Source organism: Spea bombifrons, chromosome 1, assembly GCF_027358695.1.
Source record: "Spea bombifrons isolate aSpeBom1 chromosome 1, aSpeBom1.2.pri, whole genome shotgun sequence".
Classification (NCBI taxonomy): Eukaryota; Metazoa; Chordata; class Amphibia; order Anura; family Pelobatidae; genus Spea; species Spea bombifrons.
Window position 1 is genome coordinate 24,829,155 of NC_071087.1, and position 12,443 is coordinate 24,841,597.

The window sequence follows — 12,443 nt, forward strand, 5'->3', positions numbered from 1 at the left end:
GGACATCTTTTCATTGAAGAATCATGAGAATATCTTTTTTTTGTGACCATTTGTACGTTACACTATATTTTGTTTCTGATAATTACATCATGTTTTAGATAAAGACTAAAAACCTCTTAATCTATATGGCATTTTACACTACATAAAATAAGTTTCAGCAAATGAAAATGTTCACATTTTGGTAAATATCACTGATGGCATTTTATCGGTTCCATGAATTATGTCTTTAATGACAAATGTCTTCTATTACAGGTGCCTATATCTAAACTTATTTCAGCTATAAGATTACAGAACATACCAACGCAATAATTGTTATTCTTCAGTGTAATGTGTAGCATTTCATAAATCTACATGTCTGTAAAAAATCATTATGCCTCAATGGCAGTGGAAGCACCAACAATGAGGATGGTGTCCCCAGCTAATTTGTTCTCATTTCATGGAGAGAACAAATAAAAACTAGAGGAGAAATACTGTTCAAAGTTATTCATAAATAATATTCAAGATGCCTATGATCGCAACATGTAGAATTGCTAAATAACTTGTATATTTCTGGTTATTATTGGCCGACACATCTAAGACCACCATTGGCTGCTATGATAAAATGGCGTATATCACGGTAGCCAAAATCTGGGGGAAGCCTACTTTCTTAAATGATCTTTGATGGTACTTGGTACTGCTCATGGGACAACTCTGTTTGCTTGAAGCATTACATGGTTTACATCTGAGGCATCAGGGATATTACAGACCATGGAAGTTATGGGTGAAAGTTTCTGCCATGCAGAAAGTGACATTTTCCACCATTGTTAGCACACATTTTGGAAGATAAAATTTATTTTCTTATATTGGCTGGTGTTATGTGACAGTGTGGGTGCTGAGTTTAGCATTTTTTTAATCTCGTAACATGAGACTGCCACCCAGTGGCTCAATGACAAAGGTCACGCAGGGTGCAGCTGCTTCCAAGTACCAGAAACCTTGCCTGGAGTACTTCATGCGATGATTTAGTGTGACAGAGGACATACATGTGTAAAAGGCACACACTAAAACTAAGTAAAAAAAATAACATGGTGGAGGTGCATTGGGCCAGTTAATTTAGATTTTTTTGCCCTTTCTGAGGTCGAAACATTGGTAGATGCTGTAATTTTTTCTCCCATAGAAAGTGCATGGCTATTATCAGAGAGTGGATCTCCCACTGCTCTAGCGAGTGGGAGATCTAGAGACCGCATTTGTTCGATTATAAGACTAACGTAACACTGTGCTTCTTCTCATGTCTCTTCTTGTTCCTTTGTGTTCTGTCTTCCACTGCTGTAGCGAGTGGGAGATCTAGAGACTGCATTTGCTCGATTATAAGACTAACCTAACACTCTGCTTCTTATTTTGTTTCTTCTTGTTCCTCTGCCTTCTTTCTTCTGTCTTCTTTCTTCGCCTGCTTCTCTGTGGACCAGGTCTCCCAAAGCACAAGAAGAGGCAAGACAAGAAGCGGAACTACGGAAAAGTAGACAGGGTCACAGAAGTGTTTGGTGGGGAATGTAGGGAGACATTGAGAGAGAATGAGAGCATGAGAGAATGTGAATAAGAGCATGAGAGAGTGTGAGACAGCATGAGAGAGCCTGAGAGTGAGTGACAAGCCTCTAGGCCTAGTCGGCTGTGTGACAGCACCGCGGATCTGAGGTCTAAATAAAAGACAACCTCAACTTTGTGAAATTGTTTTTTTCAGATAATTCTTTCTCTAAAAAAAAAACCTTGTATTGTAATTGAGCCAATACAGTATTACATCTGGCCCTGTGACTAGTACAGGGATCGCCAGCAGGTAACTTGCAAGCTACCTGTAACTTTTTAGCCACTGCTGAGTAGCTCTTGAGTGATTGCCGCATCCCTTGCTTGGTATTGTACACTTTTTTCTAATGCGTTTTATAGTAACTCCCAAGATTGGAGCAGCAGAAGTCTGGAGTATCTGGATCTCTCCTACACCTTTAGGCATAGAAAGGATAATGTCGATTATTTTATGTCACAGTTATTCTGCAGTAAATAAATTATTAAATTTTACCTAGGCCTTCATATTAAGGCAGATTAAGACCCAGCTCGGATACGATGAAATCTCTGCAAAAACATAAAACAGCAAAACCCTGAAATACTTTACTGTACATACTAAATTTTATAATCATTTTCTGTATGTAAATTATATGTGAAGCAGGCAGTTCATATATTTCTTTGAGTGTATTTGATATTGAGCATATTACATTTTTAGGCAGGGGGGACAATTCTTGATAAGTGTATATGACCAATAGAAAGTACAGAGTGCAAAATAAATTGGTTCCTTCTCAAGGTGGGTACTACATTGGAGACTTACTTTACCGAGCAGTTGTAGAATTCACCCTAAAAATACCGTCCCTTTTGAACATACACTTCATGTATACTTCTTTCTTTTTTTAAAGCAGTGTGACTACACTTAACAAAAAGAGCAGTTCTTCTAAAAGTATGCTATTTCCTTTTGCCCATTCATAGTTAGAATACCATCCCCACGAGAGACTGCGACTCGAGATTGTGATCAGTGGCTGGACACTAACTGCAAACATCTTTAAGACTTGTTCTCTTTGTTAAAAGTGTCTGGGGGTTCTCTCTTACAACAATTATTTTTTTGTGTGTCTTACTTTGCACATGGCTTTAAAAGCACGGACAGTAGTTCAAAGATCCCCTAATCGCTACCTTTCATTGAATAGCTTGAAAATCAATTAGGTTGCAAAACAAACTTAAGTGATACATTTGTGAGGGGACTAAGGCGAGGATGACAGGGCATGTGTTTGCTTAATGCAGAAGTTTAGAGAGACCTGCTCTTGCAAGAAGCTTCCAAAAGTTCATAGCGTGATAACAGTTTTTGCAGTATATGAAGAATAGATTACGTCCGTCTTGGTAGATGTCAAAGCAACATAACGCTTACTGGACTTTCAAGCTGTAAAAACCCAACATGCATTCTTGCCTCTTTGTATGAAGTTAGTTGAAGGAAGCTGAAGCCATTGGTATTAAGAGCGCTATAGTGGGATATAGTATGAAGGCTACAGAGAGTTTTATAGCTTGGTCAGGCACCTTGATCACATGCACTTGCTTGCTATGATAGGGGAGAGCTTGGAGGGTTCCTCAATGAGCGCAGCACTCTGGGTAGCCTCCTAATTCACCCTAACCCTAGGACCAAGCCAAGCATGAGGTATATGACATACATGTTAAAATGGTTTGTTCATTGTAATAAACCTACTATGTTGGGCAATGATTCTTCTATCAAAATGCAATAATCATCTTGGATCTTTAATAAAACCTTACAGAGACATCTCTTTTTTTTCTTTGTTACTTTCTAAAAACGATTATTCCACTACTAGCTTAGTTGTCACCATCTTGTCCGTCGTATCCCACTTTCTCTATCAACAGAGGCTTTCTCTCTTTCACCAAGCTACTAGGCTTCAGCAGCAAACTTTCCATGGCCACTTCAAGCCAAGTCTTATGCAACTCAGTTTTGGTAAAATTGCTGCCACCAGCAAATCACATAAAACAGCCAAATGCTAAGAACATGGAACTGACAGCACAATTGTGTCCCTTTTCTTTCCAGGGTACATCAGGAAGATCAGATATGGAGGATTTAGACATGTATGCGAGTTCCCGTGAACAAAGGTTTCGTATCTTTGCATCACTAGAGTGTGAAGGTCAATTGTATATGACGCCAAAGGATTTCCTAGAATCTGTTACTACCGACGAACCTAGAAGTAAGTCACAGTTATAATGATTGTTAATCTAATGAACATATTCTGTTTGTGCAACCACAATGTAAATGGCCGTGATAAAATACATACATATATTTGTATATGATCATTTTATTAAGGAGACTAATGTTACTTAACTACATAATTTTGTTTTTTTTTGTTACATTTATGGTTTGAGTTGACAAATGATGGTGAATACAAGTTTTATTTCTCTATTATGTTATGTTATGGGGTTGTCTTAAACTAGGCATTGAGGAATATCTTAACTTTGCTCCCTAAGTAAAGTGTAATCTGTGTATAAAGTTGTTAACCCACATCTAACCATAGCAAAGCAATGACATTTGGAACAAGGTATCCAGGCCACCAGAAATGGTTATAAGGACAGTAGTACCCAGATTTTGTCCTATGCACTTAAGTCACCTAAAAAAGATGTAGCTTGTTTGATTTATTGGTGGCTGCTGTCTACAAACTGTCAGCATCAGTGGGTGTATTGTGCATGCGCGATGCTGTGATGGGGGATCAAGTCATCAGACCCCCAATGCTTTCTGCCCAAGTACATGAACACTGCCTGGGCCTATATGTGCTAATGGCTTACTATGCTGCCCAAGAACATGAACATTGCCTGGGCCTATATGTGCTAATGGCTTACTACGCTGCCCAAGAACATGAACATTGCCTGGGCCTATATTTGCTAATGACTTTTTACGCTGATGTTCTGTTAGTGTTTAGTGTTTTAGGTCCAGGACAAATATCACTATTGCACACAGCAATACCCTTTATATATGTTATCTATTTTTTATCATATAAGTATTATAACAGAGCAGGAGATAATTTCAGTAAGTTTTTAGGTTTGCATTCTGTTGTTCGGTTAGATATCTCAGAGGTCATTCGCAAACGTGCTAAAAGTTACAGAATATTCTACACATGCCAGAAAATATTTGACCCAAACTCTTTATATAACCCCTTTTTTTTTTCTTTTGCCAGGTGCTAAAAATTGGAGCACAATTTCAAAACAAGTAAGTGCCATTAATGTGATATTGGTATGGCCATTAAAGTACAAAAATAGCATAATTCTAAAAAAAGTATGTATAATGTTATATGGTCTAAGAAGAGGTTGTTTTGGGAACACTCACAATATCATTTTTTGCAGCTTAGGGATGTTCATTGTGTCAGAATTGTTAGTGTTTACCCATCTGATTCATAGATCCTTTTACAGTAGATAATCATCATGTCTTTAGTCCCAAGTAAAGGAAAGATGTAGAATATCTACTTCTCCGCATCAGACCTTCTGCCCCCGTGGGATGCGTGTAAACCATATATATGGGGCAGAGTTCTTATTACCATATGGACCAATGGAACACTTCTACTGATTTGGTCATTCCATTGGTTTGACCGCTTTTCAAACTTTGTGCCGGAATCACTTTTTACACATAACCCCAATGTTTCCGGTGTCTTCAGAGAACACTGCTTCAGGTCATATTCCTTCTTCTTTTGAATATGGTGTTACTGCTCAGGTGTAAGTTTGACAGCTTCAATAAGTAGTTAAATAAGAGGTTGAATACATTTCATGAGTTAGATTTGAAGTCCAGGTTGCACAAGTTGTCTTGTGAAGTTCTATGTTACCAGGATTATGTCCTACGCTCGTCCGCGCGTGTTGGGGCTAAATGCTTGCTTTTGTGGTGTGAGGGACTTTCCATGATTTCAGACCAGTTTATGATGATTGCGATCATTTTACCATATTTGGCAAAAAAGTTGTGAGCTGTTGAAAACTTGGAAACACTTGCAACGTGCTTCCAGTGTGGCAGCATCTTGGATGGTCTGCGCTTCTCATATTTTCCATGAATGCCTCACAAATGTACTGTACTGTGTAGCATATCTTTGTAATTCCAACACATTCATGTTCATGTTAAACCTCGGGGATTCCACACCTTTCATCAAATTGCACCTGGTATTTGAAGTTGGCAGGTGCTTTCACAATAAACAATACGAGCAGAGGAGGAGATGAGTGAGTTGTCATGTCCATGGATGTCTTATTAACTCTTCTAATACCATGCATACCTGAGTCTTCACTGACAAAACTGGGGTTACATCAGTCCCTCGAAAGTTTTTTAACGTCTAATTGAGCGTATTGCGTAATGTATAAAAACACAAGGGAACTTATAGAATGCTTATAAATATTATTATCAAAAGCAGTAGAATAGACTGGTTATAGTGCGGCATTAATATTTATTATATATTATTCTCTAGCACATGATCACATGACAATCTGTACTGACTATGTGTCGGCTGCAGTACAAAAATTCTGAATGTACAAAATTCTCTGTTCTGTATATTTTATCTCCATTTAAACAACCAAACTGGGAAGTCTAGCAAAAATTGCATTACATGGACGACAACCTGGTATTTTACTGCAATGAGCTGCTGAATCGTTCCATCATACAAGAAGTGTTAACATTTAGAATGAATTAAATATTTATACTGGTTAACACATTTCAAAGCAATGACACCATCCTCTCCGGGGGTGTATTTTTAAGTGTTATAACTTTCATGCAGTTTTTGGGGAACAAAAAGTTGCTTTGTATGAAAGTATATATTGTATAAATACTGGGATAGCCGGGATAAATACTGAGATAATAGTATGCTGTAGAATTTCATGTAAAATTAACAGTTTTTTTTCAACCATGTAAAACTAATACTACATGCTGGTGCTCTAAGGATGCAGTAGGAGCTTTCACAGAAGCAGGTTAAGTAACTACAGTAACATCTCTTCTAAACTTATTTTACCAGATTTCTGTATTTTTAGCATATATTGATGTCCAGTTTATGAATCTAGGTTTAGAAATTAAGCTCTCATTAAGTTCCAATTTATTAAATGACGGTTAAAAAGGATGCAGGAGGTATGAACCTCGGATTTTCGGATTTTTTTTTTCAGATCACGAATGCATTAGCTCGTCAAATAAACTGCCCCATTTAAGATATGTCTACATTATCTATAGTTCATTCTATCAATAAGTGAATGATTTTCAGTAAAATATCTATACCAATTCTGTTCTTGTCTTTGTTTATTTGTGGTCTGTATTGTTTTTCCAAAATGGGGTAAATTTATATTTATAACTATCTATACCATTGCATGGACAATACAACCCAAACTTGGTCTTTTTTGTGTTGCCTCAACTGTTTGAGGTGAACTAGAGATATAATGCATGTTTAATGGAGGGGACTTTGTCTAAAGAACCAGTGGTGATGAGTGGGTCTTCATGGTTAAAAAAAAGATTACATTACATCACATATCTCCAAACGCTTCTACAGATCTTGGTGCAATTTTAAACTCTACTGCTGTTCTGTGGATAGTCTTTATGGTTTATTCACAGCACCACTGTTACATTTTCTTCTCTTTGTTTGAATGCATACTTGGCCAGCGGTTGATATAGTGTTGATATTGTGTAAGATGCTTGATAACATCTCAGATACTTTATAGGACATATCTTCCGTTCTGACCAGGGGAGTTGGGTTAGCAGGATTACATCAACGACTAGTCTCTTTCTATACCAGAATCAAAACTGTAACAGCCATAAGACCATTTTTGCTTCAGCTATAAGCTTTCATTATGAAGATCTTATTCAGCTGAACTGACAAGGATCGCCTTTATAGCATAATACCCCAATGGGGAGAGAAGTATGCACATATTGCCTCATGTCCTCTCTTAGTATGACTTATTAGATCAACCGTTTCTTAATCCTTGAAATCATTTATAGGAACCAAATATGCAGAACACAGAATCTCTAATATAACACAGATCTTGAAATATTAATCACAGGCACTGTATCATATAAACGCTAAATCAGTATTGCAGTATTGAACTTTTCCTTGTTACTCAATGATAATTTATTCTTATAGGAATTGATACAGATGCTGTCAGACACACCACCAGTGTGGAAAGGATCATCAAGATTTTTCCGAACCCTTGGAGATAAAGGTACTATATTAAATGAAAAAAGACGCAATCCTGTTTCTTTGCTTTAATGTTCTTCAGTGGAACTTCTCTCATATAACACTTTTAAAAGGACTATAAGGTCTCACATAAGACCGACCCACCTTGGCATCACCGATCATTCAGGTTTCCAGTGTTCCAAACAGCGGAGACAGGCTTACTGTGCCTTTAAGCATCACTCTGTAAATAAATACCATCACCATTAAGACCAGCAGATTGTAATAGAGTATTTTTTGGACAGGTTTTGTCAGAGGTACCACAAATGATTAGGTTATCCACATAAGTCTCCGTTTTGTAGCACTTATTACAAACTGTTACGGTCCCTTTAATTCTGTTGCTTTATTCTTTCTTTATCCATACAATATTCATGTTCTATTGATGTAAGACCAGCTGTACTAAGCATATTATAGGAATAACAACTTAAAGCATGAGTGGTCTTTGAAGTTTCCTGGTGTCGGTCTACGTGTTTGTAGTACCGTTTTGTTTTCATAACAGTGAATTAGCTACATAAGAGGAATTGGTAGAATACCTGTTATTAAAGGATACAGTATTGTGTCATTTCACCTCTAAAAATGACATCCTTGTCATAAATAATCTCAGATAGCTTTTAGCATTCCCTTTTATTTCTGGCAGGCTTTGCCATGCAGATGTGATAACTTCTAATCTGTCATTCCTTGGCAGTGCTAGAAACACCTTAATTTGTTAAAAAAATGTCTGTTTGATATCTGTATTTTCCTGCCAAGAAAATGATGGACCTCAATTTATAAGTCCATTTTCTTTTTTTTCCCATTTATCTAAAAGTTATTTAGCTCAATCTATACTTATCTAACTACTGTTGAATAGCATGCTGAAATGATCCTCAGTGATGTGAAATATTGTATTATATTATTATGTTATAAAGTATTGTCTGATACAAATGATGCATTTAAGGATCCAGCTGCCTTAAAGAGCTGAGAAATACTTTTTGATTTTGTTACTCATCTGAATGTGTGCGAAGAGCTGTTAGCTGACCGAAGACAGAGAATCCACTCCAAATCTGTCTCTTTTCATTTCTAAGGGCTTATTTCTAAACAGGTGTTGTCAAACTCCAGACATTCAAGGATGGAAAAAGAGACACACTTTTTTTTTTCATGAGGTACCATGCCATCATGACTATAGTGGGCTTTAAGAGGAAGTCCCATGGAAAATAAATATTTTTAACTTGAGTAATACGGGGCAGTAATGTAGATCTTGTGGTGGAAGCTCAAGGTCTAATCCTACAGACTTCTTTTTCAGTTCTCCTTCGTGGTGGGAGCAGCTTCAGGTGCTCAGCATCAGTAGCCGGCACACAGTGTGAGGGAGAACTGAAACGGACGATTATAGGAAAAGACCTCAGGCTTACTTTACTTTCCTATACTCTTTGCTCTCCTTTACTTTCAGGCTGGTGGTTATTTGATCTCCTAAAAGGTCCAAAGTAAAGGGAGCATGAGGTCTTTTCCTATAGACCTCTGTTTCAGTGCTCCCTAACGCTGCTCCTTTAGTCATCTAGGGAACCGGCAAGGTGATGTCCACAAAACTGGTGGTGGCAGAACTGGTGTCCGTGTATGGACACCCTGCCAACCCCTGGTGGGAGAGGAGGTGTGAGATCACAACCACTGCTCTCGTCATGCACAATGGTTTACCTTGGTAGTAAGCAGCCATATTGGGCTGTCTCCCCATGGGGTAAAAAGCAGCGATCAGATCTGATTTTTAGTTTTTCACACATACATATAGATACACACACACTGACAACTAATCTGGTCAATCAGCTGTTTTTTCCATTTTAAATGCAGGACTTTCCCCTTTAACAGTATTTTTGCATGGACGCTTCAACACGCAGCTAGGGGACATAGCTGCACTACAGAAAGACTAAAAGTAAACATGGAAAGGGGTCCCTACAGTGCCACCGCATTGGCCTACTTTGCCGACCATATGTGGTCGGAACTGAGATTGTTAAGGGAACGAACAAAAAATGTAATGCAACATAATGAAGAGAGATGGACTGAAATCAAATGGCCAGTTGTTTTGGGATCTGCCCCTTGCATGGAAGCGCCCAGTGTCTGTGTACATGCACAGTAAGCTTTGCGCATGCACTTGTTGTGCTGTCTACCAATTAGGACATCACTGAAGCACAGACTGTTTGCTTCACTGATCTCAGAGGGAAATAATCATGTATATTTTATTTTTGGTTTTCTTAAACTACATTTTCCTTGAAATAAATTCTGACTAAATGGTATCTTGGAAAATAGAGGGTTAAATGGCCCCTATTTACTGGCTTGCTGTCAGCCAGCAAAGCCATAACAAACTTGCCAACAAATTCATCCATGAAACCATTACAAGCTTGAGTTCAAACAGAACAATTTGCTTACCATGCATGGCGGGTGATTAACATGCTTTACTTTATTTGGTGTATCCAGATTCCTCTTACTGCAGATCTTTGAAGATACAAAGCCCGTGTGCTCTGCGTATTTAGGCAATAGGTATTTTTCTGTACTCTGGCCAAATACCTGCGCCGGGATGAAAACTGTTAATCCTGGTGTTGAGTTTCAAACCAGAGCAAGTCTCCACAAAATAGCAAAGAAGGCTCCCCCAAAAACAAAGCACCTTTACAAAAGGTATGAAAAAACGCTGACATCCTCCTTAGCCTCTTGGACACAGATAGACAGTTGTATGCGATTCCTCTGATTATCACGGACAGCTTTAAGTCAAAGAACGGCATTGTGTTTCATGAGATGGAAAAAAAACCTTTTTTCTAAAGTATTTTTCCTCTGGATTCTTAAGCCTAACTGCATTCATGAAGGCCTTAAGCTCTGTCAGTGCAGAGCTATCCTTTGCATGGCATTAAACCACTGAAAAAACCAACACCGCTCTGTGACTACCTGTGACCTTTCTGTTCTTGTTTCAAGATACTAATCACACTTCTGGATGAGCAAGCTTGATGCCTGTTTTCACAACATTTTAATACAAAATGCATCTTGAAAGTCACTTCAGCAGTGGAACCTCTATGGTCCTCCGATGCCCATTTAGAACTGGGTTCCTGCCATTCTTATAATATGGTTTCCATTAAAGCAACCTTTGCGGTGTAAAGTATTGGTCCCATCCAGATGTCTCTTTCTTAAAGTAACGGAATCATAATCCATTTACTTCAAACACCAACACAGCTGGCCAATGGCATATAAATAGTCATGGACATCTGCAGGTTGGGGCAACAAGGAGGCCTTGCCTCCTTAGAAGTTTGCCCAATGAATTGCCCATTTTGAAATACTGAGACATCAATCAGGGGCAGTTATAAGGAAAGTACTCCAGGAAACCATTTGGTCTGAATTAAAAGTAGGTAAAGGGTACAATTTAACAAAAGAGAGAATTGGTTGAAATAAAGGAATACCTAAAAGTGCAGAAACTATAAATCAATACACCGTTTGATCTTGGCCGTATTCACTTCCACATTTTTTTCTGCTCCTGCAAAGAGTAAACTTGTGCAATTATGTATTCTATAATGGAAAAACAAAAGATACATAACACTATAAACCATAAGCAAGTAACATGAAAGTAAAAAAAGGACAGAGAAAACGAATGAAGAAATACAATTAAAAACTAAAGAGTGAAATAATTCTTAATTAATATGAGAAATTGATTAACAATCCAAAGCAAATACAATAAAGAGTGAGAAAATGATACCAGAGCGTGAGGGGTTAAGACACAGGGGATAGGTCCCAAGGAGATGCAATTTATTCTTCAAGGTATTTAGCAGATGCAGAGCGTTAAATGCTGTACAACACAGCATCATGTTGGACCTTTACCTGTAATTGAAATTATTTTTGTACATATAAGAGTTATAAAAATGAAAAAATCTCCTTCTGTGACCATTAAAGTTTTAATAAAATGTTTATTCATTTGTGATACACGCTAGCTGTCAAATTGTAACTTTTGTACCTTCATTTTTGAAGTAAAAAATAGAGTCTCTTCTCTGACGAAGAGACTTCTTATGTCCCAAAAGATTATGAGATTTTATCTATTTTTCTATGTTTCCCAAATAAAATATATCACCTTCGACTAAAGACTTTTATTGGAAGTACTAGAATACATAATACAATTACCACAAACTTCATAAAATCTAGAATCGGTTAAAACCAAGTGAGAGGTAAGGATGTGGGTGGCCCTTGTTATGTAATGCTATGATTGAAGCTGTATGGTAAGAATCTAAGTGTTTTTACAAAAAACTGACAATAATTAACAATAGAAAATCCCTTTCTCTGAGTTATACTATACCGACTAAACGTAATTTCCACATAGGCTATATGTTTCTTCTGTGAGCCGGTTCCTAATGATGTTTGACAAAGGAGACATATGTGTTAAATATCATTTTTGGCGATATTTTTTTGAAGGTAAACGTTAACATTTTACATCCAGTCCATGATTGACTTTATACTTTTTATTTTGCAGTGCAGTATTAGGAAGATAGAGAAGATTCACATTTATGCAGCAAAGTGGGCTGGCAATAAGTAAATTCACACACCTCTGTCTCCCAAATTCATCTGGAGTACACCCAGGTTCCAACAAATAAAACTATGGTTTAATGAACGTAAACGCTTTTCTCTTCCTGTTAAACTAAAATGGAACTTTGCTTTGATTAATTCCGAACATTTTTTTCATGGAATCAATGTCTTAAACTCCTGTTACATATTCAG

The 12,443-nt window shown here is 37.5% G+C and overlaps 1 protein-coding gene across 9 annotated transcripts in view; it reads left to right on the top strand.

Annotated features, from left to right (window-relative positions):
- The window catches only part of MICU3 (mitochondrial calcium uptake family member 3), a 62,036-nt gene that overhangs the window by 19,658 nt on the left and 29,935 nt on the right, over positions 1–12,443 (top strand). For all 9 annotated transcript variants that reach the window (XM_053458770.1, XM_053458762.1, XM_053458780.1 and 6 more), the window contains exons 2-4: positions 3,596–3,749; positions 4,731–4,762; positions 7,644–7,722. In XM_053458770.1, coding sequence (XP_053314745.1) covers positions 3,596–3,749; positions 4,731–4,762; positions 7,644–7,722 — 265 coding nt within the window. The remainder of the gene's footprint in view (positions 1–3,595; positions 3,750–4,730; positions 4,763–7,643; positions 7,723–12,443) is intronic.